Below are 27449 nucleotides of genomic sequence, written 5' to 3' on the forward strand. Positions count from 1 at the left end.
CTTGGAAGAATTGCGGAAGAAAGTTACTAGAACAGAAAAAGAATACACTTTTGTGAATAGCTCCTCAAAGAATGACATTGAACAAGATCAGGAAATGACAAGTCAAGATAGTACTGGTGTACAAAATGATCATGTTCATAGTGGGAGTGACACAGGCAACAAAACAAATGATGAAGAAGCTGCAACAACAGCAAGATTTCAAGACTTATTTCAAAGTTTGAATCTGGGAAACAATAGTGCATCTACTTCAAGACAAACCAATGATGAAGCACCAGAGTTTCATGATGCAGAAGCTGATTTGATCATTGAAGAACCTGAAATCAATGAAACAAATCTTGACACAAATCTGTCTACAAATATGATAATACAAACTCCTACTGTTGAAAAGAATCATCCTGCTAGAAATATCATTGGTGACCTGCATGAAAGAGTAACAAGGAGTCATTCTGAGATAGCTAACATCTGTCTGTACTCTTGCTTTCTATCCAAATTAGAACCAAAGAACATTGCTCAAGCTTTAAAAGACAATAGTTGGGTAGAGGCAATGCAAGAGGAATTGGCCCAGTTTAGAGATTTACATGTATGGGATCTTGTAGACAAGCCACATGACAGATATGCAATAGGAACCAAATGGGTGTTCAGAAACAAAAGGGATGAAAGGGGTTTGGTGATTAAGAACAAAGCTAGACTTGTAGCACTGGGATGTCTTCAAAAGGAAGGGATAGACTTTGAGGAAGTGTTTGCACCAGTTGCAAGACTGTAAGCCATAAGGATTTTTCTTGCATATGCTGCCTCTAAGAACATTAAAGTATTCCAGCTTGATGTCAAATCTGTATTCCTTAATGGAAAGATTGATGAAGATGTGTATGTGACTCAACCACCAGGTTTTGAGGATCCCATGTATCCAAACAGGGTGTATAAGCTAAACAAAGCCCTTTATGGTTTACATCAGGCTCCTAGAGCATGGTATGATGAGTTATCAACTCATTTACTTGAAAATGGCTTCACAAGGGGAGCCATTGACAAGACACTCTTCTACAAAAGACAAGGGTCAGATTTGCTGCTTGTACAAGTCTATGTTGATGATATCATCTTTGGATCTACAAATGAAAATATGTGTTTGGAGTTTGAAGAGGTGATGAAGTCCAAGTACAGCATGAGTTCCATGGGTGAAATGAATTTCTTTTGGGACTACAAGTTCAACAAAAGGATGAAGGAATCTTCATTCACCAAGCTAAGTATGTGCAGGACATTCTTCATAAGTTCAACTGTCATGATTACAAGGCTGCCTCAACTCCAATAGACACCAAAGAAAAGATGATAGCTGATGAAAAGGGGGAGTCAGTTGATGAACATGAATACAGAGCCAAGATTGGATCACTGATGTATCTGACTGCAACAAGACCAGATATCATGTTTGCTGTGTGTGTATGTGCTAGGTTCCAATCAAATCCAAAAGTCTCCCACATGAATGTTGTGAAAAGAATATTCAGATATTTGAAGGGAAGACCAGACTTAGGGATTTGGTATCCAAAGAACCAATCCTTTGATCTGATTGCATATACAGACAGTGATTATGATGGATGTAATATGAGTAGAAAGTCAACATCAGGAGGATGCCAGTTTTTGGGTGAAAGGCTAGTGTCATGGCAATGCAAGAAACAGACCACAGTGTCAATCTCCACTGCAGAAGCTGAATATGTTGCTGCATCTGCCTGCTGTGCACAAGTCCTCTGGATTCAGAATCAGATGCTGGACTATGGTTTGAACTTTCTAAACACCCCTATTCTGATTGATAATACTGCTGCATATTTTACTGTTAAGAATCCTGTGCAACATTCTAAAACTAAGCATATTGAAATCAGACATCACTTCATCAAAGATTTTAGTGAAAAGGGCTTGATTGAAATGCAAAGAGTTGATACAAGTGATAATCTGGCTGACCTATTCACCAAACCACTTGATAGATCCAGGTTCAACTTTCTTTTGAAAGCCCTGGGGATGATCAACTCTGATGAAATCTGATTAAGGATGTGTGCTTAGTTGTGTACCTCTATGTGCTACTTGAATATTTTAGAAGAGGTTACACAAGTTGAATATGTTGCTGAATATGCTGCTAAATATGTTGTTTAATATGTTTTGATTATGTCACTGTTTTGATGTTAACTGATAGGTGCTTGAGTAACTATTTATGCAATTTGGTTGAATTTGATGATAATACTTGACTATCTTGTTAACTGATCTGATGTTATGATGAGTAATTTGATCTGTTTAGGTGAGATTAATTGCTTATATAATGTCATGAGTAATCACATGTTTATGGTTACTTGAATATGTTCTTAATCTGATCTTCTGAAGTTGTTAAGGTAGAATAGACATTGAATAATTACAGTCTGTTTTTCTTGATGATGATAGAAGATTAAGATTTGAGTATGTGATGCAACTGTTTGTGTCAAAATGTGTTTTATGTCAAAATTATGTGATTCAATGAAATTTATAATGAATTTTGCATAAATACTATATTTTGGTCAAAACATGAGCAAGTTGATTAATGGTGTAAGAGATATGATAAGATTATTCAGTTCAAGCTTTTAAGAAGCTTAAAAGAAGGATTTTAAAGGGAAAGATCTCAAACAGTTGTTTTTGCTGAAAATTATGTCATTTGCCCAGTTGGAAGGACATGCACTTGTGTATGTTTGGTCCTTAAATCTCTATAGATTCAAAGGATAGCCATTGACCTGAAAACTGAATGCATTTGGGGAAATTATGACTTGTTTCTTATTCCTTCACTTAAAACTATGTCAATAACTCTGACTTCGACAGGACATATATTCACATGTATGTTTGGTCCTGTTGACCACTTTTGGTCAAAACAGGATAGCCATTAACCTGATAAGAAAGAGATATTGGGGTGATTGAATATTAAACTGTATTTATGGGAAATGATAGTACATTGACTACTTAGCTGATCATATGGAATTAATAGGCTAAAAAGGCCTTAGTATAGTCATTAACATATATGGTTACTTTCCCATGATGATGTAAAATCTAAGGTGATATAAACATAATGAAAATGCTAATCTTTATGTGGAGATGCATAGTTGTTTTGCATGTCTCAAGATAGATCTCTCCAAATGATATGGCAGAAAAGTGATTACCCAGTCATACACAAGCCTGTTGTTATTTGGTCAACCAAAATGAAACATTTTTTTTATATGACAAAGAACATGCTTTAAGAAAATTTGAGAAAATATCAAAAACAATGGGAAGAATGAATAAATCAACCAAAAGTTGATAAATGTTTTAGATATTTTATCAAACAAGAGGGTTACAACAAGAACTACAAAGATGTTGATAAAAACTGTCTCATCTTGAATAAAAGGCATGTTGCTAACTGTAAGTCCAACGTTCAACCTCTATACATGTTTGAATATCAAAATTGCAAAAATACAATAAGTTCTGTCATACAAAAACTATTTTTGACCAAATACAGGAGGTTGGAGTCAAATTGGGGTGATCTGGGGAAAGCCAAATAAGCTTTGAGAAGAGATATGAGACATCCTAGCACAGTGTTGACCATTATTGCATTATGCTTAAATTGAATCTTAATCATATCACCAAAGAGATGAAAATCATTCTAAGTTTATACCTGCTGTTAACCTATCTAAGTTGTCATAATAATGCTGAGAGTGAAGTAATGAGATAGCTACCTAGTCAATATGATCCCATTCCTGAGATCTTTTCAGTTTATAAAAGAAATTATTTTGAAGTGAAGTATAACTGAAATTTGATCTCTTAATGCACCATTTGCTCCTAAACCATGTTCTGAAATGATACATAACTAAGAAATGTCTTTGAAAAGTGGTTTAAGTCAAAAAGTGTTGCATTTTGCCTAAAATAGGCTGAATATGTAAGTTCGAGTAAGGTTTGATGATTTCTAACCTTCTCGAGCACAAACTGTTTGAATATGTATTTTCGGGTAAGGTTATTGAACTATAACCTTTCCGAGTACAGAACAGTTGATTATGTGTGAATATGTTGTTTCGGGTAAGGTTTGACAACTTTCAACCTTTCCGAGTAAGCTTAGTCATTTTTGACTAACATTATGATTTTCGGGCATGCTTTGAAGTGTTTACACTGTTGCACTCACTTTTCGAGCAAGCTTGAAGTCTTGAGATGATTATGTGTTGAAATAGCTAACTGTTAACTAGAAAATCTTGTTTCGAGTAAGCTATGCATATTTTATGTTAGCTTCGAATAAGCTATGCATGTAATATGCTGATTGTGTTTTCAAGCAAACTTTGTGCACTTAAGTGAGTGTACCGAGTAAGCTTTGAGTGAATATGTTGTTAGGAAAGACTTGTTAATCTTTCCGGGCACGCTTAGATGTTACTGTTTAAGTTTGTCACTTTTCGGGTATGGTTTGATATGATAAGTTCCCTCGAACAAGGGCATACCTGATGATTAAATGTGTTTATCCTAGCAAGCTTTGTGATAACTTAGGATTTTCGAGCAAGCTTCATAAAATTTTCGACTATAGCACACTTAAATGTTTATGTATTTAATTTCACTCCGAGCATGCTCTGTGATATATGTGTTTATGATTTCTATGAAATTACTAGTGTTTTCGAGCAAACTTTGTTTTCCGAGCACACTTTATATTTCGGGTACACTTGTGTTCCTTTAATATACATGGTAATTTTCAAAACCCAACTTTCCGAGTACACTGTCTGCTAGAATTTGGTTTCGAGCACACTTTGTATTATATGAAAGTTATTCGAGTATACTTGGCACAAGATTGTTGTCCGAGCACACTTTACATTTGAAAGAGTGCTCGAGCACAATCTTCATACAAGCATACTTGAATGAATGCGTTGATTGATTATGTAAGTTGGTATGATGAAATTGTTTAAGTGATTCATACTTGAATGAACACGTTGTTTGAATATGTTAGTGATTATGATTTTTAGGGTTCATGCTAGATAAGTTTTAATTTGAATTTGAGAAATTTTTGGAGGATCTTAATTGATTCTTAGTAAGAATGTTTATTTGATAACTATATTTGATTATTTGTCTTGCGATTTATTTCTCAAGAAATCAAGTATTTCGGATAAACTTTCTTCATTATATCTTAACTTTAAATTAATTTACTTGATCGAGCAAGGTTTAGAAGAATTCGGGCAAACTTCACATTCAAAATGAAAAGTTTTCGAGTAAAGTTTGACCGAGTAAGGTTGTTAGTGGAAGAAGATCGAGTAGACTTTGGTTAAATTAAATTTTCGAGTAAGGTCTTATGATTTTAAATGAGATTAAATGTTTTTAATATATCAAGTGGATAACTTTACTGGTTGACCTAGTAATTCACAAGAAGACAAAAAGCATTTAAAACCCACTTTCAAAATATATAAAAGAGGGACTTAGGCAAATTTCTTCTACATTATTTCCCTCTATCTCTCTCCTTCCACTGCAACTCTCTCTTACTAAGAAAAATAACCGACTTATCGAATTCAAGATTAATCCAAACCCTAATTTTTATCAACCACTAATTTCCGACTCGGTAAGCATGAAATTTTATGTTTTCCGATCACGATTAGATTGTTATTGTGACTTGATTATGTATTCGTGTACTAACACTCTGTTTATGTGTTTAGGTTATTAATTTGTCGAAGAACAGGTTCTTGAAGATTTCTATCTTTCTTCTTCATTTTTATAACTTGAAATTGTCTAAAGTTTTAAACTTTATGTCTAATTTCACTTTGAATATGTTTGTTTATGTTTTACAGATATGGCAGATATCGAGCCGAAGTATGTGTTTGAGCCAAAGCACAATATGTGCGCACTACTACAAGTAACACCAGAGAATGAACCGATGGCTCGAATGATCTTATGGATGGCACGGTCAAACATTAGCTTTTTTCTCACTGAAAGCCCGATTATCTACAGAAATCACTCTTTGGATTTCTGGAGATCAGCAGAGCTTGTTGAAGAAGGTAATGAAAGACGAATCGAGGCAACCGTGGCCAGACAGGAAATACAGATCACTGAAAGATTAATCAGAAGATGTTTAAGACTGAATGACGATGATCACAATCACATCAGCTTCGATACAAAGCATTTGTTGAAGATTTTCAGAGAAACTATGGGGTATCAAGGAAATGTCCATGAGGGACAGTTTCAGAAGGGATTATTTCCAATGTTGTACAGATTTCTGATTCATCACATCATACATGGATTTGCTCCGAGAAAGGGATCGTGGACTCTGATGAGTCTGGATCTAGCAAATGCCACCGTTGGAACAATCTATGATCTGCCATTTAATTTTTCCAAGATGATCTTTGATGGGCTGGTGGGGAATCTAAAGAAACCGGAAAGAAAAAGATTTTTACAGTACCCGAGATTCCTGCAGATCATATTCAATAGCACACTACAAGATTTACCAACAATTGGAACCACCCACAAACAGCAAGATCCCGATGCCTACAAGAGAATAAAGAATCCTGGTGTTTCTAACAATTTTGACGCAAGTATCCCATTGGAAATTCTGCCATGGTTATTAAACCATGATTTGGCTGTTATGCCTGTGCCTGAGCTGAGCTCAGAGGAGGAGGAAGGGAGTGATGATGAGAGTGCTGGAGGAGACTCTGATGATGATGTTGATGGAAATGATGGGGGAGATGGTCTGGAGATGGAGATTATGGCACCAGTACAGGGAGAGCAACATGAAGAACTTGAACAACCTATCCCTACACTACCACAATCACCACCACCTACCTCACCACATCAAACACCACCTCAATCTTTCAACTTAGACCAACCAGAAACCTCCACACAACACACACAATCCCCATCCATCATTGAACAACCCACTTATGAACCATTCCCTACAACCCCACCCTCAAGCCAACAAGAAAACACACTTCAAAGAAATATTGAACTAATGTTGGAGAATGATGAGTTGAAGAGGAGAGTTGAGGAGGTTAGGGATGAAAATGTTGAGTTGAGTAGAAAGAATGAAGAGTTAACAAATGAAAATGAAATGTTGTTAAAAAGGTTAGCTGAAGCTGAACTGATGATTCAAACCCTGATGCAGGAGGTTGAGAAGACCTCAGCTGCCCCAAAACAGGGGGAGAATATAAATGATGACGTTGTGGGTATGACTAATGCAGAGAGTATTGATGATATTGATGGTTTGAAAATGATTATGAATGATTATGATGTTAGTGATGAGAATGAAGAAGAGGTGTGTGAAGAGGAAACAAATGATGATGAGAATGTGATTACAGAAGAGTTGACTGATATTGTGGATGAGGAGATGACTGTAGAGAATGTGAATGAGAATGCTACTACTGAGGAACTGATAAACACTGAACCTGAAGATGATCAAGAAGTTAGTTCCAAGAGGGCAGAGCATGATTCGGAATTAGATCAACTGTTCAAAGAAATTGATGAATATGAAACTAGTGATGAGCAAGAGAATGAAGAGCAGTTGAGAAAAAGAAAAGAAAAAGGCAAAGGGATAGCAACAGAGGATGAGCCTGCTGTATATGTTGAGAAAGATGTATCCTTTGTAGATACTGCTGCTGCTCTTGCTGAGAAAGAAAGACTTATTAAAGAATCAATGGAAAGGGAAGCAATTACCCATTCCTTGACTGAAGAAGAGTTGGCACAGCAGGACCTATTGATCAATGAAGCCAATGTAGCAAAAGAAATATTTCAAGATGTGGCATATCAAGAGGTTATTGAAATTCTGGTGAATATGAACAAAACTCAAGAGTTTGATGACTCTTTGAGAATGGTGGTTAATAAGTTTCAGGAGCAACAAGAGCAGACTGTTGAACCATCAACCAATCTTAACACTGACATGATTATACCTGAAGAGATTGGGGAGTCAATTGCATCTGCAGCTGCCAAGAAATGGGCAGAACAGGTTAAGGAGGATATGAAAAAGAACCCTGCTAGTAAATGGGGAGAAAGAAGATATGAAAAGACATATCAAAGAAGAAAGAAATCTGCTGAACAGACTGATGATGAACCAATCAGGGCAATCCCCTTAAAAACACTGAAACCAGGAGAAAAATTACCAGGGGTCCCTGATGTTGATGTCCCTGAGGTTGAGGTTCATGATGTTGATGTTACTGAACCAGAGCATCCTGCCTCTGATGAACCAAGGATAGATGCCATGAATGATCTACCAGATGATGGGGAGGATGACTCTGAGGAGTCTGATGGAAAGGGTGATGATCACCCTGATCAAGGAGGTAAGAAAGTTGACACAAGCTCTAATGCTGAGACCCCTCAAGCTGAAATGACTTATATTCAAAGGGGCATAATTGAAATAAATGCAGAGGAAGTCCTAAAGAAGGTTGAGAAAAGAAAGAAAAATACTGAGCACTATAAAACTTTTTTGAAGGTTAGAGGCTATCCTGAAGCTGCTTTAGAAAAATACACTGCTGAACAAATTCAATATCTTTATAACAGTGAGAAAGAGATAGTTGCAGAAAAGTTTGTGAAACAAGATGATAAGATTGAATTGGAAGAATTAAAGAAAAAGTATGATGGAATGTGTGGTTATCTGATTGAGAAAGGGATAAAGCCTGAGGTTGTGAGAAACTTGAGCAAAGAGGCAGTATTTGACCAATATTCCAAAATGAAAAAGAAAGAGATGAAAAGGGTCCAAACTGAGAGCTCAATTATGAAAGAAACTGATGGTGAGCCACCTGTGAAGAGAAGAAAGATCAAGACTGTGAGGGAGATAGAGAAGGAACTAGAGAAAATTGATAAAGCTCCTATCCCTCAGCCAGAACAGCCTGAGCCTGAGCCTGAGTCTGATGAAGAGAAGTTCTTGCCATGGGAGAATGAGGAAATGATAAACATCCTCAGGAACATAATGATACATCAAAGAGGCATGACTGAAGCTGATTTCAATGCCCTGGAAAAGGTTGATCTGAAAGACTTATTTTATATCCAAAAGGCAGAATGGGAAAAGGCCTTAAGGGAGGGTGAAAACCCTAGGTATTATGCAGATGGAAGGTTTGTACCAGCCAGATCAGCAAATACAGTGGGAATGGCAAAGATGTTGAATGAGCTTCACAAGCATGGGGTGAATGTGAGAGAGCTTGAAAATTTACCAACTGAAATGGTGGAGGCCACATACAGAAAATTCTTTAATTTGGGTCCTGAAAAGCCAAGAAAGTCCATTCCTATTAGACCTCCATTTCATCAGATATTCCCTAGAGGAAGAGGTCATGGTGGAAGAGGTGAATCAAGCAGCTCAGTGCAACAAAGAACAAGACCACAGTCTGATGTGGATCTACCCAGAGAGCTGTACTATGATTCAGTTACTGATTCTATGAAAGTGATTATGGAGAGCAGAATGCAAAGGGAGATTGTGGTCAGAAGTGACTTCCGTGAGTATAATGAAGATCAATTAAGAAGGATGGCCACACTTCACTTATATGATTACAGGAACAGGGACAGATCAGCAAGAAGACAGATGAATGACTTATCTAAGTATCTGCAAGAACAGGCTGCTGATGGGTTCAAATTTTTGAAAGAAAAGAGAAGTTGGAGACTGATCCAACTTCACAAGTCAAAGAGGTCAGAAAAACTGAAGAAAATGGACAGGGCTGAACTGAACTACCAGATAAGAGTCCGAGATCAGAATCCTCTGTCCAACATGGAGACTTGTATAAGCTTGGGAAGAAGGATGAGAAGGCCAAATTACACAATGCAGAAGAACGGTGTCATTACAGAAGTTGAATACAAAGAAGACACTGGCCACTATGTGCTGAGGAATTCAGATGGGAAGGCCTTGGCAACAATCAAGAAGGATGCAGATCTGACATGCCTACATAATGATGATCTTGCTGATATAAGAGACTTGGTGATACAAGAAGGACACAATCACTACCAAGTGCTCAATATATTCAGAGAAAGGGCAGCATCTGTGATCCAGCTGAGAAGACAAGCATCCTATAATGAGAGGAAAAGACAAATGAGATAGAATAGGCTTTGCTTTGTAATGTCTTCGGAAAAACCTTTGATTATGTAATTTTTACTTATGTAATTCAATTATGAAATTTGATGTGTATTTTGCTAAGTGTAAGTAACCATAGAGTGTTTTGGGTCAGCTGAGGTGTTCCAATCTAGGGGGAGATTGTTGGGTCAAGAGTTTGACCCAAATGAGGAGATTTGGCCTAAATGAAGAATATTGAAGATTGGAATCTTCTCAACCTCCTCAGAAACTGTTAAGTATTGAATCCGGGTACACCTTGGACCTTCGAGTAAGCTTTTACTTAGCCGAGTACGAGATTTTGCCTTCCGGGCACGGTTTACTTCAAATAATCTTCTTAAGTGGATATCCGAGCAAGGTATGCTTTTTAGTGATTTCTGAGTAAGGTTCATCTATTTGGCATATCAGAGTAAGGTTCACTTTGTCAAGCAGGATTGTTCTTCAAGACCAAGTATTTTACTCTTCCAAGTAAGGTTTGGTTAACCAAGTCCAAGAAGCCAAGTAATTGGAAGACCGGGCAAGGTATTCTTTAATAATTATGGTCCGAGTATACTTGATGAGTTGATGGAATATCTCTAAGTTATATCGAGTAAGGTTCTGCTCGAGTAAGGTATGTACTCCCGAGTACGCCTTATCAATAAGTTGTTTAACTAACAATGAGCCGAACATGATCATAGAAGAACAAGGTTGCTCGTAAGGATTTGTCGAGCAAAGTTTGATAAGTCCAAGAAGATTAAAGTCTACTCGGTGAATATTTTACTTGGTAAAATATTCTTTAAGTAAAGTCTACCCGGAAACTGATTCCGAGCACACTTCTATGTTTACCAAGTCTGAAGGAAGGCCGAGTACACTGCGTACTCGGAGACTGAAGTTTAATGAAAAGCTTACCTGGAAGACTTGTTTTACACTTAGTATATTTTTGAATATGTAAATTGAATATGTACTATCGGATAGGGTTTCTAGAAGGAATGACAGCCTGTCCTAGGTTGGCAGGCCTATAAATAGAATAATTAGGGCACGCCGCCAAAGAGACGGAAAAAACGCAATACGAGTGACAGAGTGGATAAGACCGACACATTAATTAAGAGAATATTTTGTGTGTGACGGCTGTCCTAGGATTCCTTCTAAACCCTAATCGATTATCCTTTTGTATGATTAACGTTATATAAATGGAAATCTTTTGAGTGAATCCTTCGTGTGTCCTCGTATTTTGAATATTCATTGCAACCGTATGTTTGTTATTGATTCCGCCTTTAACAAACGTTCATCTTTCTAAACATAGTAACCCGTCATTAACTCTCTTGTCAACACGATTAATTTTGTGTGAGTTATGACATGATTGATTAAGATCCGATCCGAAACGGTCCAGACAGTCTTGGATTTAGAAAGGTTGTCTTGAAGATCTTTAAATAAAATAATTGTTGCAAAAAGTAAACAATTAAAGTTCAAGGTTTAAAATGTAACTATTTAAAAATTTATAATAATAACCCTTTAAAAATGTTAGTTTGCTCGAAACCGGGTTAAAGTATCTAACCTCAATATTTACCTAACCCAAGTTAGGTAATAAGGTGAGAAAAATGCTAAATGCAAGTTCCTTTGGGACAAAGATACTAAAAACGGGTCTTTAACGAGTGTTCGGGTTGTTGGTTCGGGTCTTGACGAATGGTCAAACCCAAAGTCAACTTTCCAAAATATTAATTATTATGAGATAACTCATTAAAACATGATAACACTTAACCAAGTATGTAGATCTGTTGTTTTAGACTAACAACGTACGTTAAGCGAGTGTTCGGTTTTGTCGGTCCAACTATGTTATGAGACCAGGTTGGATCCAACATTTCCGAGTACTTAAGAAAATTATTAAAATCAGTTTGTAAACTATTTTTAAAGAAATATACAAGTCTTGATAGCTAAAAACACACTTATGTGTCTTAAGCGAGTAAAAATCGTATCGGTTCGGTTTCCATCCCACAACAAGTACATAGATGGATTCTACATACCCATATATCATAGATCTTGTATAAAAATGTATAAATGAAAATATTTAAGTTCTACAACTACAAAGTCAACAAGTCTTTTTAACATAAGTTCGGTTTGGTTCGGTTTCCATCTCACAATGAGTTCATAGATGGTCTCCACATATCCAAGACTTGTAAATGTGACTAACAAACTAAAATGAGCAGAAGTTAGGCATAAATAATATGTATAAATAAGTTATGTGTGTGTGTATATATATATATATATCAAGAACTCGAAGTCCTCCATGAAGTCTTGCCTTATGACATTCGAAACTTAACCAAACGGATTCGGTGAAGTAACTAACAAAGGTAACAAGGGGTGTGTATTGTATATATGTTTTACCACCATATTCAAGAGTTAGTAATGTTAGATGAACAAGTTAGAATTAAAGATAAAACTCAGTTTGACTTTTAGAAGTCAAACCTTCAAGAACACAATGAAAATAACCTTAAGATCTTTGAATTTGAGAGAGAAATTTGGAGTTGTAGCAGAGATTAATGGATGGAAAGGGTGGTGTATATATAGGGTAAGTTGAAATGGTCAAGCATAAAGGGTCTTGCATGAAATGGGGTGTTTTGGTCACATGTACGCATAAAAATAACCAAAAAACGTGCAGCTGCAAACCTGCCTTCGCGCCCCGCGACCAGAGTAGGGGTCCCCCTTCGCGCCCCGCGAAGGGGTCATTTCCTGATTTTTCAAAATGGCAGTTTTGGTCCCCGTAGTTCGTTTTAAGTGATTTTTAAGCGTTTTAAAGACCAAATTGAATGTTTTCAAGACCCAACAAGTGTAAAACAATATCGTAACATAAAATTCATCATTTTGATTATTTCCAAAGTGTCGGTTTACAAAACGGGTCGGTTTACATAATAAAATTTTACAAAACAAATACTATTCGGACCCGAAATTGACGAATGTCACAGCCGAGGCATATGACATTGCAGCTATCAAATTTCGAGGGCTATGCACAGTGACCAATTTCGACATGAGTCGATATGACATGAACATCATTGCCAACAAAAACCTCCCGCTTGGCGGCATGTTTAGCAAATCCAAGATCTCAACCGACCCATCGCCTCCAAACGGTCAACATCTCACCTCAACTTCCAAACAACTAACACCACCGACACACACAAACAACGTACTTAGCTTCGGGTTGTCGAAGAAACATAAACCGTCAACTGATTACTGGGATTCGGTCTCAGGGTACAACCAAAACTACCAATGTACAACTCCATACAACATGGAATTCCCTTCAAGTATTACAAACAACAATGGGTACAATATTGGAGGGTTAACTCAATAGGAGAACAGTAATGGTGGTACTATTGCTTTAAGTACTGATTTAACAATTCCTATGGGTACCCCTATAGCTTTGAATGAATCTAGTTATGGGAACTGGGTAGAACAGTCTTTTTATTCATATCAACCTGCCAAACAAAATCTATTAGTTATTCAGACACCCATTTTTGGAATGGAATGATTTGAGTATAGGGGGTAAAAGTTGGGGTGAGACTAGTAGGCAGAAGAAGGTACAAAACCACAAGTGCTTTGTGTCATTTATTTAGGGCTATGTTATTATGCTGCCTTTATCTGTAAGTAATATTTTCTTTTGACAAAATGGCAAAACTCGTCCTTTATGTATGCACGTTTTTTCAATTGTTGTCATTTAGCAAACTTAATGACAAAGAATATCCTTTAAGTTTCAAATCTCTATCACATTACGTCCTTTGTCACTAACGAAGTTAATTTTTTTCGTTAAATCTCATCATTTGCAAGACACATGAGGGTAGTTTAGTAATTTTATAATTTATTTAATCATTAAAACTAAAATAACATAAATATATGTTGGTACATAGATGTCAGTAGTTCATATGTATAAAGTCTGTAATCGAGTCTGTAATATTGTTTATGTAATTGTTTGTGTAACAGCGAAGTTGTTGACAAGTTCGCTTAGGCGAACTTGTTAACCGAGCGAAGTTGTTGACAAGTTCGCTTAGGCGAACTTGTTCAACGAGCGAAGTTATTGACAACTTCGCCTGAGGCGAAGTTGTCGTGTATATAAGTAACCTACGGGTTACTGTTTATGGTCGGTTTTTCTGTTGGTCAATTTAGGTTTTGGTTGATCGAGTTCAGTTAAGTGTGAGTCTATTGACGTGAGTCTGTAAGCATCTCGGTTTGAGTTATCAATATAACGTGTGGTTGTTCGTATTATGTGTACGTGTGTTCGTGAGCTAACATTCTACGTCCGTAACGATCTACACAGGGATTCCGCACCTGTGTATATCGGGATATCTCGTGTACGATCCGTCCTGGAACCTACAATTGGTATCAGAGCTTTTGCTCGATTGTGTGGTTCGGGATATTCACGCGGGGGTAGAATTCGTTTCATTTCGGGTGTTACCGGGACGAGTTTGTGGTGTTTTTGCTCATTCTAGCTTCCTACCAGTGTGTTTAAGCCTTCAAATCGTCAAAATCGTCGTTAAAATCCGTTTTTCAGATCTGCAGAAAGTTCAAGTTCGTCAGGCGAAGTTGCTGTTCATCAGGCGAAGTTGCCGTCAGGATTCGTAGGGTTTCAGCGAAGATATAAGGAGAAGCGAAGTTATTCATAACTTCGCCTACCTCCTCAACTTCGCCTAACTCAGCGAAGTTCTTCTCAAGTTCGCCTCGTTCAGCGAAGTTCTCTTCAAGTTCGCTTACTTTCTAAGTTCGCTCATCCTAAGCGAAGTTATTCTCAACTTCGCCCATTTACGCGAATTTACAAAGGATCCAGCGAAGTTTTTACTTAAGCGAAGTTATACTTAACTTCGCCTACAGTACTGTTTCGAAGAAATTTTTCTAACTTCGCCCATTTCAGAATTTTTCGGGTTTCTTAGTCTTCAAGAAGGATGTCGTCAATCAACATTTCAGAGCTTGTCAAGATGGAGGTTGAAGCGGGGTCAGCCACAAAGGCACCAAGATTGCTAAAAGGAACCGACTTTGTTGCGTGGAAGGATCGGTTCATACAGTATGTTAAGTACCACGATGCAAAAATGTGGGTATGCATCCAAGATGGATATATTCCACCAATCATGCAGTATGAGGGTCGAGACCAAATAAAGAAATACAGTAAAATGGAAGAGGATGAGAAGAAAATGTACGAAGCCGAAAGCAAGGCTCATGCGGCAATCACAATGGCTCTTCCGCAGGAGATCCTCCATACTTTCAGAAAGTATACATCGGCTAGAGAGCTTTGGGAAGCTCTTGAGAGCAGATTCGAAGGAAATGTAGGCATTCGGGCCTCAAAGATAAAGCTGCTTAAAACTCAATTTTCAGTCTTTAAGTACTTAAAGAACGAATCTCTTGATGATATTATCACTCGATATTATCATCTCATGACTGAATTGAGTAACTACTCCATTTCCTACAGAGAAGAAGAGATTGTAGAAAAACTTCTCGATGCTCTCCCACCAAAATGGGAGATGTATACTGTATTAATGAGGGAAGACAAGGACTTCTCTACTTATGATCTTGAAACCGCTGTCAACAAGCTCAGAACTTTTGAGCTTAATATGGTAAGGAAAGAAACATCTATGGATCAGGTTCAAGATCCAAGCATGTATGGTGCAAAAGTGAACTCCAATACAAGTTCAAAAACTGACTCTGCCGCCTACTACTCGAAAGGTGAGTCGGGTGCCAATTCTTCTCAGGAGGGGCATGTGTCAGTAAATTCAAATGGGGATGTTTGCTTTGTTGCGAGTGGATCAAGTGGTACTCAACAGACAGCGAGCCAGAGTGGTGGATCTTCAAGTTCCTCAAGCAATAATTACTCAAAGATGCCAATGAGCGTCAAATCTGCTGAAGAGCAGTTTGGCCTCTATGCTTCATTTATTGCTTCATACGAAAACTATATTCAAGGAAAGGTAGTTGATCCGGCAATGCTAGATGAAGACTATGACCAGATCGATGCTGATGATCTGGAGGAGATGGATTTGCAATGGCAGATGGCCATGATAGTGAGGCGAGTGAAGAAGTTCATGAGGAAGACGGGGAGAAAGTTTGTTGGTGGCAGACCAGGGTTCGACAAGTCCAAGGTAAGGTGCTATAACTGTCAACAAAACGGGCACTTTGCCAAAGATTGCAGAAACGAGAGAGTTGAGCGTGGTCAGGGCCGGTCCCCACAGCACACTGGAAGTACTAAAGAAGTCAATGCCATGCTGTCCAGAGAAGCAGGTGAATACAACTGGAACCTGCATTTGAATGAAAATAATGAACAGGCAAATATGGCTAAGGTTGAGAATGAAGAACGTGAGAAGACTACCGGAGAAGAAGCTACTGGTAAGGAAAAAGCTTTCATGGCAGATAACAATGATCAAATCTCCGAGGTAAGTTCTAAATCTTGTTGTACTAATTGTGAGAATTTGTCTGAGCAACTTGCTACCATGACTGATCAGTATGTACGTTTAGATGCTGAATTTAAAACTCTTAAAGAAGATCATCACTACACAAAAGCAAGAGAAAACAATTACAAAGTTAAAATTAAAGCATGTGAAAAAGATATTCAAAGCTTAAAAACTAAACTTGCTGAGAAAATTGAAGTTATTGATCTTAGTTATGAGGTTTTAGAAGAAAAGACTAAACTGATTGCTGAACGTGAAAAGCAGATTGCTGACCACCAGGTGAAAGTGGTGGAACTGAACCGAAAACTGGAGCAGTTCCGAAATTCCTCAGCTATTCTTGATCACCTTGTTAGTGATCAAGGTACCTCTACAAAGAGAGGAGGAATTGGTTATCACGAGGTTCCACCACCGTATAACCATAATTACACTTTTAACCCTAGTGTACAGAAATCTGCTGATTTTGAAGTTCCTCAGACAGTTCCTATCAAGGTTACAAGTAAAGGTTCAAGTGTTAGCAGTGGCGAAACGAGTTCGCCTGTCTCAAGTGTAAATATTTCTGTTACGAGTCCAGTCTCATCGGATTCGGATAAGTTGTCCGAATCGGGTAAGACAAAAGAGAAGGTAGGGTTACCCACTGGTGGAGATAAAGATAAAACTTCTAAAAAGAGTACTCCACTCAACCCGTACGTCCCACCTTATGTGAGACGAACGGCTGGTAACACTGCCTCTACATCCAAAACAACATTTGAAAAGAAAATGGAATATAGGTGTTGTTTTCGGTGTAATAAGGTAGGACATCTTGTTGCAGATTGTCCTCTGACGCCGAAATTCAGAGGTGGGAGGCCTATTAAAACTGAGCATAAGTCTACTGGTAATTCTAATACTGTTAAAAATGAAAACCCTTTAAATTTTCAAAATATAACTAACTCAGGTTTTCACAGAAACAAACCTCAGTTTTACAATGCTAATCACCAAACCGTAAGATATAATACGTTCAATTCACATAGGTTTGGAAGGCCTCACATTCAATCTCCAATGAGATTTCCTACTAGGACTGACAGGAATTATTCAAACGCTAACCTCGGAAAGCAGAAGTACGGGATGTATAGATCCAAGACCAATTGGTCTTGGGTCCCTAGATTCTAATCATTTGCTTTATTGTGCAGGAACAGTTGAACAGGGCTGCCCACAGTCTTTGGATTGTAGATAGCGGCTGTTCCCGGCACATGACGGGCAACAAATATTTGTTGCACGACTTAAAACCTGTTCAGGGAGCCAGAGTTAGTTTTGCTGGTGAAAGTGGAGGAAGAATTACTGGGAAAGGAACAGTGTCCAATGGGAAGATGACACTTGAGAATGTAAATTTTGTGGAAGAGCTGAAGCACAATCTGCTGAGTGTGTCGCAGATTTGTGATAAGGAGTATACTGTTCACTTCACGAAGAATGAGGCGATCGTGTTGAAGCCTGGTTTTCAGATACCAGAAGAGTGGATAGTGATGACAGCTCCACGTGATACAAATACGTATGTGATGGATATGAGGTCTACTGAAATGGCCTTGGGAGAATCATGTTTGTTGACAAAAGCAAGCGAATCAGAATCCGAACTATGGCACAGGAGAATGGGGCACATTCATCTTCGGAAGATGAACCACATTGTCAAAAATGGGCTTGTGATGGGCGTTCCCCTGAAAAGTTTTAACTTTGAAGACAAATGTATTGCATGCAAGAAGGGAAAGCAACACAAGAAATCCCATTTCACCAAGAAGGTCAACTCAATTGCCAGTACTCTAGAACTGCTTCACATGGATCTCTTCGGTCCAGTGAATGTAAAAAGTCTAGGAGGTACTTCTTACTGCTTGGTGATCACTGATGACTACTCGCGATACTCGTGGGTATATTTTCTGAAATCGAAAGATGAGACGGCTCAAATGGTGAAGAGTTTGATTACTAAAGTTGAGAACGTCATGAGTAAAACAGTTAAGTTCATCAGAAGTGACAATGGGACAGAGTTCAAGAATTTTGAAATGGAGATCTTCTGTCTTCAGAAAGGAATTGAACATCAATACAGCGCTCCGTATACTCCGCAACAGAATGGAGTGGCTGAAAGGAAGAACCGAACTTTAATTGAAGGAGCCAGGACTATGCTGGCAGATTCGAAGCTTCCTGTGATGTTCTGGGCTGAAGCAGTCGCTACAGCCTGCTATGTTCTGAATAGAGTGTTAACCGTTAAGAGACTTGGTAAAACTTGCTACGAGCTTATGCATGGAAGGAAGCCCAACTTGAGTGGACTTGAACCATTCGGGTCTCCTTGTTCGATCTTGAAGACAAATTCGAAATTTGGAGAAGTAGCCGATGAAGGAATCTTAGTCGGTTATGTTGTTGGGACTCCCAACAGGCGTGTCTTCAATACTTCGACTTGCAAGGTGGAGGTGGTATGTAACACTGACATCACAAGTTACCAACCGCCAAAACCAAGCAATGGACCTGCTGAGCTTTTCGACTATGTTAAGCTTTTTAAGTCGTTTAACGTACCGGATTTGGAGATTTCTGAAGAAGAAGAAAGAGCTGCGACGAAGATGATGCTCGATGAGGAAGAAAATCTATTGCAAAGACAGCTGATTGAAAAATGTCAACCTTCCTCATCAAACACTATTGATATCCCTGCTGCCTCAACTGAAGAAGAATTTATCAATCCTTTTCACTCTCAGCATGAAACAACCATTGATGAGATCTCTTCTAATTTGGAAGATAATTTGCATGTCGGTTCTGTTCCGACCACGAGAATTCATAAAAATCACCCTTTGGATAATGTGATTGGTGATGTGTCCTCAGGTGTGCAAACGAGAAGCAGCTTGAATGAACACACCTGTGTTTATACAAGCATTAAGGAGACATAAATAATCGATGAATGCCTGTATACCTGCTTTATAAGCCAGATTGAACCGAAAAATTATCAAATGGCTTTAAAGGACAGCTCGTGGGTCGAGGCCATGCAAGAAGAGTTGGCTCGATTCGAGAAGATGGAAGTTTGGACTTTGGTTGAAAAACCAAGGAATGTGCATGCAATTGGCACAAAATGGGTGTTCAAGTGCAAGAGAGATGAAAAGGGGATCATTATAAGAAACAAGGCGAGGCTGGTCGTTAAAGGTTTTAATCAGCAAGAGGGGATAGACTATAATGAGGTGTTCGCTCCGGTGGCCAGGTTGGAAGCGATACGATTGTTTTTGGCGTTTGCTGCATTCAAGAAAATGAAAGTGTTTCAGTTGGACGTGAAAAGTGCGTTCCTCAATGGGAAAGTGGATGAGGTTGTGTATGTTGAGCAACCTCCGGGTTTTCCTGACCCAGACTTTCCTGATCACGTATACAAGTTGAGCAAGGCGCTGTATGGATTACATCAGGCACCTCGTGCCTGGTATTCAACGTTATCGGACTACTTGCTAGAGAATGGTTTTGAAAGGGGTTTGATCGACAGTACTTTGTTTGTGAAGAGAGATGGAAGTGACTTCCTGCTAGTTCAAGTCTACGTGGATGACATCATATTTGCTGCATCAAGAGTCTCCATGTGTCAGGAATTTGAGGCCGTTATGAAGAAAAGATTCGAGATGAGTGCTATGGGTGAACTAACGTTCTTTTTAGGATTGCAGGTTGATCAAAGGAAGGACGGGATGTTCATTCATCAAACGAAGTATGTTCATGATGTCCTCAAGCGTTTCAAGATGGAGGACTCTTCTCCATTTGACACTCCAATTTGCGTCAACCACAAGTTGGGAGCTGAAGTAGACGGTGACGCAGATGTGGACCCAACTCTGTATCGGGCTATAATAGGTTCTTTGATGTATTTAACTGCTTCTAGGCCTGATATAATGTTTTCTGTTTGTCTTTGTGCTCGTTTTCAGGCAAACCCAAAGGAATCTCACATGAAGGGTGTGAAGAGGATTTTGAGGTATCTCAAAGGCAAGCCGAAGCTAGGGTTGTGGTACCCGAAGGATTCTGATTATGGAGGATGCAATTAGAGTCGGAAGTCGACTACAGGAGGATGTCAGTTTCTCGGTGGAAGATTAGTTTCATGGCAGTGCAAGAAACAGACGTCAGTCGCAATCTCAACGTGCGAAGCTGAATATATGGCAGCATCCAACTGCTGCTCTCAGGTTTTGTGGATTCAGCAACAATTGCGCGACTATGGTCTGAATTTCTTACTCACTCCTATTTTAATTGATAACACTGCTGCCATCTCAATAATTAACAATCCCGTGAAGCATAGTAAAACTAAACATATTGACATTCGTCATCACTTCATACGGGATTGTGCTGAGAAGAAACTGATCAAGGTCGAAAAGGTCGATACGCTGGAAAATTTCGCTGATTTATTTACAAAAGCGTTTGATAAATCCAGATTTCAAAACCTAATTGAGCTGAACGGGATGATCAATCCCGAGTAACCATGTTTTTATTGCGTTCGAAAAAAAAAAAAAAAAAACGTCACTATTGCTTAAAATTAGTCGGTTACCTCAGTTTGATGGACATATCCTAGGATATGTTTTGGTCCTCGTTTCCACTTGTAGAGAATGAGGGTCGCCATTAACCAGACGACTGAAAGTGACCGGGGCAGTTATGATGTGTTTTCTTTCTGTCGCTGAAAATTAGTCGGTCATGCATAGTTAGAAGGACACATACTTGTATGTGGTCGGTCCAGTTGATCCATTGGATCATCAGGATTGCCGTTTACCTAAAGACTTTGACGTGATCGGGGTGACTGAAGTCAAAATTTTTTTTAAGGGAAATGAAATTACTTTTCAAGTCTGTTACTTCGTAAGAAGTTCTTTGCTATGTTTAACAGAAAATTGATCCAACCTTGGAAAATGATATATATGCTAACTTTGTGTGCTTAACTGGTGAAGTTATTAGGTTTAAAAGGCTTTAGGACAATCATTGTATGTCATGGTAACTTTTTATGGTGCGTAAAAGTAGATGTGATACAAACTAATTTTACTTGATTTTACGTGGAAACTCCTTAAGAGTTTTGCATGTCTCCATATATATCTTTTCGAATGATAGGCAGAAAAGCGATTACCCAGTCACACACGAGCCCATGTGTGTTCTGATTCCCGTGAAGAAAGCGTTTCAAGACACTGCAGTGATCCAGATTCGGGACTTGCAGTTAATTTCTACTTTGAAGTCTATGTTGTTTAAAAAAAAAATTATTATGAAGTTACTGTAACATATTAGTGATCATAAAATCAAGACTTCTCTATCTTAGAGCAAGAAGAAGAACGGGAAACAGAAGAAGAATACATACAAGTTAATCAGACACTATGGGTCAAAGTCAATTCGGGGTGACTTGGGGAAAGCCAAATACGCTTTGAGGATAGATAGGAGGCATCAATATTTCTGAGTTGTTGCCCACTTAAATTTTAAGGATTAATTGAACCTAACTCGTATCACAGAAACGATGAAAACCATCTTAAGTATATTACCTGCTTACAACCTGTCTCTATATGTCATAATACAGCTAAACACGGATCTATGTGACAGTCACGTAGTTAGTATGATTCCTGCTAGGATCTTTTCTAAAACGTGGTGTCCCTGACTAGACTGAAATTTGATCCCTTATTCGTTAAATTTTTATAAGTTTTTCCTATTTTTGTAGTTGTATTATTTTATAACTGGTTACTTAGACATGATCATTTTTGTTTATCTCTTTTTGGAAGTTTAAAATGTTTATTGCAAAATGTTCAAACATAAAGGGTTTGATTTTGAAATTATAGGCGAAGTAGTTGAATCAGGCGAACTTGTGCTTAACTTCGCCTACGCGAAGTTATCCGTAACTTCGCCTGAACTACACTGACCCTATATAAGGATTTTTCAAACAGTAAAAATCATTATTTTCAAAGAATCAGCGAACTTAAGCTCCGTATTTTCCGGCGAACTTAAGAATACGATTTGACGAAAAGTTCCCCAGGCTGTATCAGCTGCGCCTGCTGTATCTACTGCTGCATCTGCTGCTGTGCCAGCTTCTGAGATTGATCTTGACGCTATGTTCGGCGGGCAAGGGTTGTTTGATATGGACCGATTTGATCCACATGAGAATATTCCAGTCTCGGGTCCACAAGCAGATTTTGATGATGTGATGGAAGAGGCCAGACAAATGATGGTGAGACATGAGAGAACAGTGGGTAAGCAGAAGAGAATTGTCGATGACGACGATGAGGAAGAAGATGAAGAGGAAGTTGTGAGGCTGGTGCGAAAGCGCTCAAGAAGGGAAACGACAGGTATGGGTGTTGGAGCCGGAGAGACTTCAAGGTTTGCACGTTTTGCTCCACCTGCCTTGTCTGGTATGTCCCTTGTTCCTACCTCTGTGCAGGTATCGACTACAAGCGCTACGGTTGTTCCCGTAGTGGCTACATCGTCGGCTGACACTCCATCGGTCACGGCAATCCAGACGTCGGCTCCGGAAATTGTGTCACTACCACCTCAATCGCGTACTCCACTGGTGGTAGTAGCACGATTTGTTGAGTCTACGGTCACCACTTCTGCAGGAGTATCGGGTACGGTACCACCTGCGGACACGCCCAGTTCTGACTCGGAACGGATAGCTTCACTAGAGCGGATTGTAGCTGAGCAGTCAAAGACCATTCAAAGCCTAGTGGAAGCAAATCAACTGCAGGCATCCCTCCTGGCTGAGCACGAGAAAGTCATAGATGCCTTGAAAGCGTTCTTGGCATCTCAGGGGGAGATGAGCTGTAGAGGAGATGAGTTGAGGACCAAGCGAAGAGAAGACCGAGACGATGATCCCAATGCACCGGAAGGTGCAGGTGGTGAGCTGCCAAGAACCTCTCAAGTTCTTGGGGCTTCCACAGCTGAGGGGGAGTCTACCGAAGCGGCTGGTGGTGATGATGACGTGATCGATGCGCTGAAGGAACTTGATGATGACATGTTCAGCGACGACGTATTATTTGATGAAGATGTTCTGCCAATCAGTGAGATTGAAAAGATTGGTGCAGAAATTATTGTTGAGGATGTGATAGAGGAAGGAGAGATTGTGGAAGAGAATGTCGAGCACGAGATCCCTGAGGTTGAGAAAGCCGATGTGAGGGCTGAGATGGATGAGACTACTGAGTGGGAGGAGCAGCCTAGGTGGAAGGAAGGCTGTGCTCATTGGTTTGTCTAGACCAAGAAGCCTTCTGTTCCAGCCATGTTCAAGAAGAGCTATAACATTAAAGGCTATGCTGAGGCGAAGAAGGGGATAATCTGTTGGATTTATGATGAACAGATCAAGTTATTTGTGGTAAAACGTTATGATGGCATTCAATACTTCAGGAGAATGTTGAGATCTCTCAACACGTTGCCAGAATGCGAGGTGAAAGATTTGGGCAGATTAGGCCTGATAAACAGAAGTGACAATAATATGGCGAGAATGATTGAGAAGATTGTGTGGAAAGAAGGCGTAAAAGATAAAAAGTTTGAGCTTCTGAAGCCTCAAAAAGGGAAGTTAGTGGAAGATAAAGAGAGGGGATTGAGAGCAGATGGCAAGCCATGGATGGTGATGAAGTACAAGCCGATCCGATGCATCAAGGAGGTTCCAATGAAGAACATGCCTCAAGATGTGTTGACGAATCTAAAATGGTGGTACGTTGATTGCCAGACTGCTGAAGCCGTGATGGAAGACGAAGATGAACAAGAAGTGCTGAGGGTGTACGACCCGATGCATCTTGTAAACTTATCGAAAGCTGATCTGAAGATGCTCAACGAGAAGAAGATATTCTATATTCCTGCTTGGAAGGATGAAGCAAGGAAATATCAGCGAGTAGTCACGGTGTGTGTTAGAGAAGGAGTGCACGCATGAAGATACAGGATTACAAGACAAGAGCTGAAAGATCAAGATATGAAGCTACTGCCAAGGGGGAGTCTGTTGGTACATAGATGTCAGTAGTTCATATGTATAAAGTCTGTAATCGAGTCTGTAATATTGTTTATGTAATTGTTTGTGTAACAGCGAAGTTGTTGACAAGTTCGCTTAGGCGAACTTGTTAACCGAGCGAAGTTGTTGACAAGTTCGCTTAGGCAAACTTGTTCAACGAGCGAAGTTATTGACAACTTCGCCTGAGGCGAAGTTGTCGTGTATATAAGTAACCTACGGGTTACTGTTTATGGTCGGTTTTTCTGTTGGTCAATTTAGGTTTTGGTTGATCAAGTTCAGTTAAGTGTGAGTCTATTGACGTGAGTCTGTAAGCATCTCGGTTTGAGTTATCAATATAACGTGTGGTTGTTCGTATTGTGTGTACGTGTGTTCGTGAGCTAACATTCTACGTCCGTAACGATCTACACAGGGATTCCGCACCTGTGTATATCGGGATATCTCGTGTACGATCCGTCCTGGAACCTACAATATATAAAGTTCTACCTTTCTCTCTCTTTCTCTTCTTTCGATATGCTACTTTCTACCTACAATTACATCTTCGAAATGAGCAAATCCCCAAAATCAAACCACACAATTCATGTATTAATCCAAAATCCCCCCCCCCCCCAAATCAAAAAAACCTTAAACCAAAATCAACTCATTCGTTCTCTTACTCTATGTCTTTATAGAGTCAAGAAACCATCACCGGCCATCGCCACATACCACCACCGGCCACCAACAAGTCTGCGTAGGTAAGGGTTTGGGGATCATCTTCAACCCCTTTTGTTTTCCCTATTTCATGTCTTCTTCCAAAATTATCAATTTTCAGAAACCCTATAACCCAAAACTCGATTGAGACTTGCACAAGCATTCCCCTCTGACCAAGTACCATTTCGAGAATTCTCCTTAAACCGTTACCTGCCACCGCCACCGTCACCGTCACCGACATCGTCGCTGCATTGAAGAAGTCCGGCGACGTCAATGTAAGTGTGTGGAGCTGTAATCATTCCGGTTCTTGGTCTGGTATGGTGTGGTGACGGAGGTTTTGGAGGTGGCGTCGGTTGTTTAGTTGATGATCGGATGGTGGTGGTTTTGTGGAGTAGAGAGAGAAAGAAGAGAGGGGTGGGCGGTGGTGGTTTGGAGAGGGAGGAAAGAGATGTCTTTTTATTTTTATATTTCTAGTTATTAAATAAAAATGTAAAATTACTAAACTACCCTCATGTCCTTGCACATGATCAGATCTAACAATAAAAATTAACTATGTTAGTGACAAAGGATGTAACATGATACGGATTTGAAACTTAAAGGATGTTCTTTGTCATTAAGTTTACTAAAGGACAACCATTGAAAAAACGTGCAAACATAAAGGACGGGTTTTGCTATTTTGTCTTTTCTTTTTTATTAGCTTTGGCTGGTTTTGCCTTTTTCTACTTACTGACTACCCTTGTAAGTATATGAAAATGTTTTCATATGTATGTGTGCTCATTATTTTCTTTTTGCAGTTCTTTAAAACCCAACTATATTTTCTTAAAAAATTTAGGCTAGGTGGTTTTGTTAAAACCTTTGGATTGACATTTCTGTAAGTCATGTTGTATTCATCTTAAGGATGCACTCAAGTATAAATTATAAGAATGATCAAATATTAATATTGATAACTTTATATGAAGTTATAAGTATGATCAAATATTAATATTGATAACTTTATATGAAGTTAAATGTTTAATTAACACTATTACCTAGTGAAATTATCAAGTTTACAGATGTTTTAAAATACTTGAAGTAAGTCGGTTGTTTATTTGTTTTCAAGAGAAGTTCTAAATTTGTTCCTAAGATGACTTCAAAAATTTAAACTTCCATTCGTGTCATGTTTTTAAACCATTTTTTACAAAAATTGGGACATCTTTTTTTACTAGAAATTATATTAAAAAGTGATCCAATCTCAAAGTGCATGTGCATAATAATAAAAGAAGAAGTCTACTACACGTTGGAGTCTTTCATATTTATCGCTTTGTTATTTTAAATAATTCAGTTTGTTTATCTAATTCCTATTCTTCAGTTATAGACGTTAGGGTTTATCTATTTAAGAAGTCGATTACTTCTCTATTATGTAATTGAATTCCAATTAATAAAATTTCTTCTTCAAGAGTATTTTATCCTCTTTGTTCCTCATTAATTCAAAAGTGCTAATTCTCTAATACCCATTAGTGGTATTAGAGACCTGTAAACGATTATTCAAAACTATCCCTCAAAGTATTCCTATGGTCGATCAAACTAGCACCTTCCCACAGCACCTACCCCAATTCCAGTCTTCAAAGGGGAAGGTTATGATTTTTGGAGCATCAGAATGAAGACTATTTTGAGGTCCCGTGATCTATGGGAACTCGTTGAAGAAGGTGTTAATGAGAAAGAGACAGATCAGGGAAAACTCAATGCTGCTATAAAGAGGGATGCTCATGCCACGGCCTTCATTCAACGGGCTGTGTATGATCAACTTTTTTCTAGAATTGCTGCTACAAACTCTGCAAAAGAAAGCTGGGAAATCCTGAAGATGGAATTTCAAGGTGACAATCAAGTGAAGGCTGTGAAACTGCAAGGATTACGAAGGGATTTTGAGAATATCTCTATGCGTGAAGGTGAACTCATAGGTGCATATTTCTCACGTGTGATGGCAATTGTGAGTCAAAAGCGCTCCTATGGTGAAGAAGGTTTAGACCAGAATTCAAGTGGAGTTTTGTTTTCAGTAACAGAATTTGGTGAACAATTGATGATATAGACGAAAGTTGCAACTGCTTCAGCCCCACAAAAAATTAGGGAGTTCTTTATCTTTCAACATGCTCCTTGCCATCCCCATAATGGTCCTATTTTTTCATTCCACAACACCGTTGTGTTCTGGTGTGTATGGAAGGGTCAAGTCTATCTAATACCACTTTGTTCACAGAAGGCGTTGAATTCATTTTATAAGAATTCTCCACCCATGTCAGTAGGCAACACTTTTATAGAATGTTCACTTTGCTTTTCAACCATACTCTTGAACACTTTGAGTGACATTCGCCAATTTCGGGTCTTACTTGTATTCATTTTGTATTCGTTTATTATGTAAACCGACCCGTTTTGTAAACCAAAACCTTCGATATAATCAAAATGA

At 38.7% G+C, this 27449-nt stretch overlaps 1 protein-coding gene and 1 pseudogene across 2 annotated transcripts in view; both read left to right on the plus strand.

The window, feature by feature from the left end:
• The window catches only part of LOC143622609 (AP2-like ethylene-responsive transcription factor AIL5), a 51419-nt pseudogene extending 37812 nt beyond the window's left edge, over window positions 1-13607 (plus strand). Inside the window, exons 9-10 of the transcript XR_013151754.1 lie at window positions 6595-6614; window positions 12952-13607. The product of XR_013151754.1 is annotated as an AP2-like ethylene-responsive transcription factor AIL5 (transcript). The remainder of the gene's footprint in view (window positions 1-6594; window positions 6615-12951) is intronic.
• Window positions 13608-26648: 13041 nt separating this feature from the next.
• LOC143622610 (uncharacterized) lies at window positions 26649-27077 on the plus strand. Its single transcript, XM_077093706.1, has one exon. It carries the CDS (start codon window positions 26649-26651, stop codon window positions 27075-27077), a length of 429 nt encoding a protein of 142 aa, XP_076949821.1.
• The last annotated feature ends 372 nt before the right edge of the window (window positions 27078-27449 follow it).

Source organism: Bidens hawaiensis, unplaced genomic scaffold, assembly GCF_021521415.1.
Source record: "Bidens hawaiensis isolate Kalapana, Puna unplaced genomic scaffold, B.hawaiensis_p1.1 tig00003237_1, whole genome shotgun sequence".
In the NCBI taxonomy this organism is placed as follows: Eukaryota; Viridiplantae; Streptophyta; class Magnoliopsida; order Asterales; family Asteraceae; genus Bidens; species Bidens hawaiensis.

Excerpts from the sequence above, each read along its gene's own strand:
- LOC143622610 (XM_077093706.1), top strand. The coding sequence starts at position 26,649 with ATGAAGACTATTTTGAGGTCCCGTGATCTATGGGAACTCGTTGAAGAA.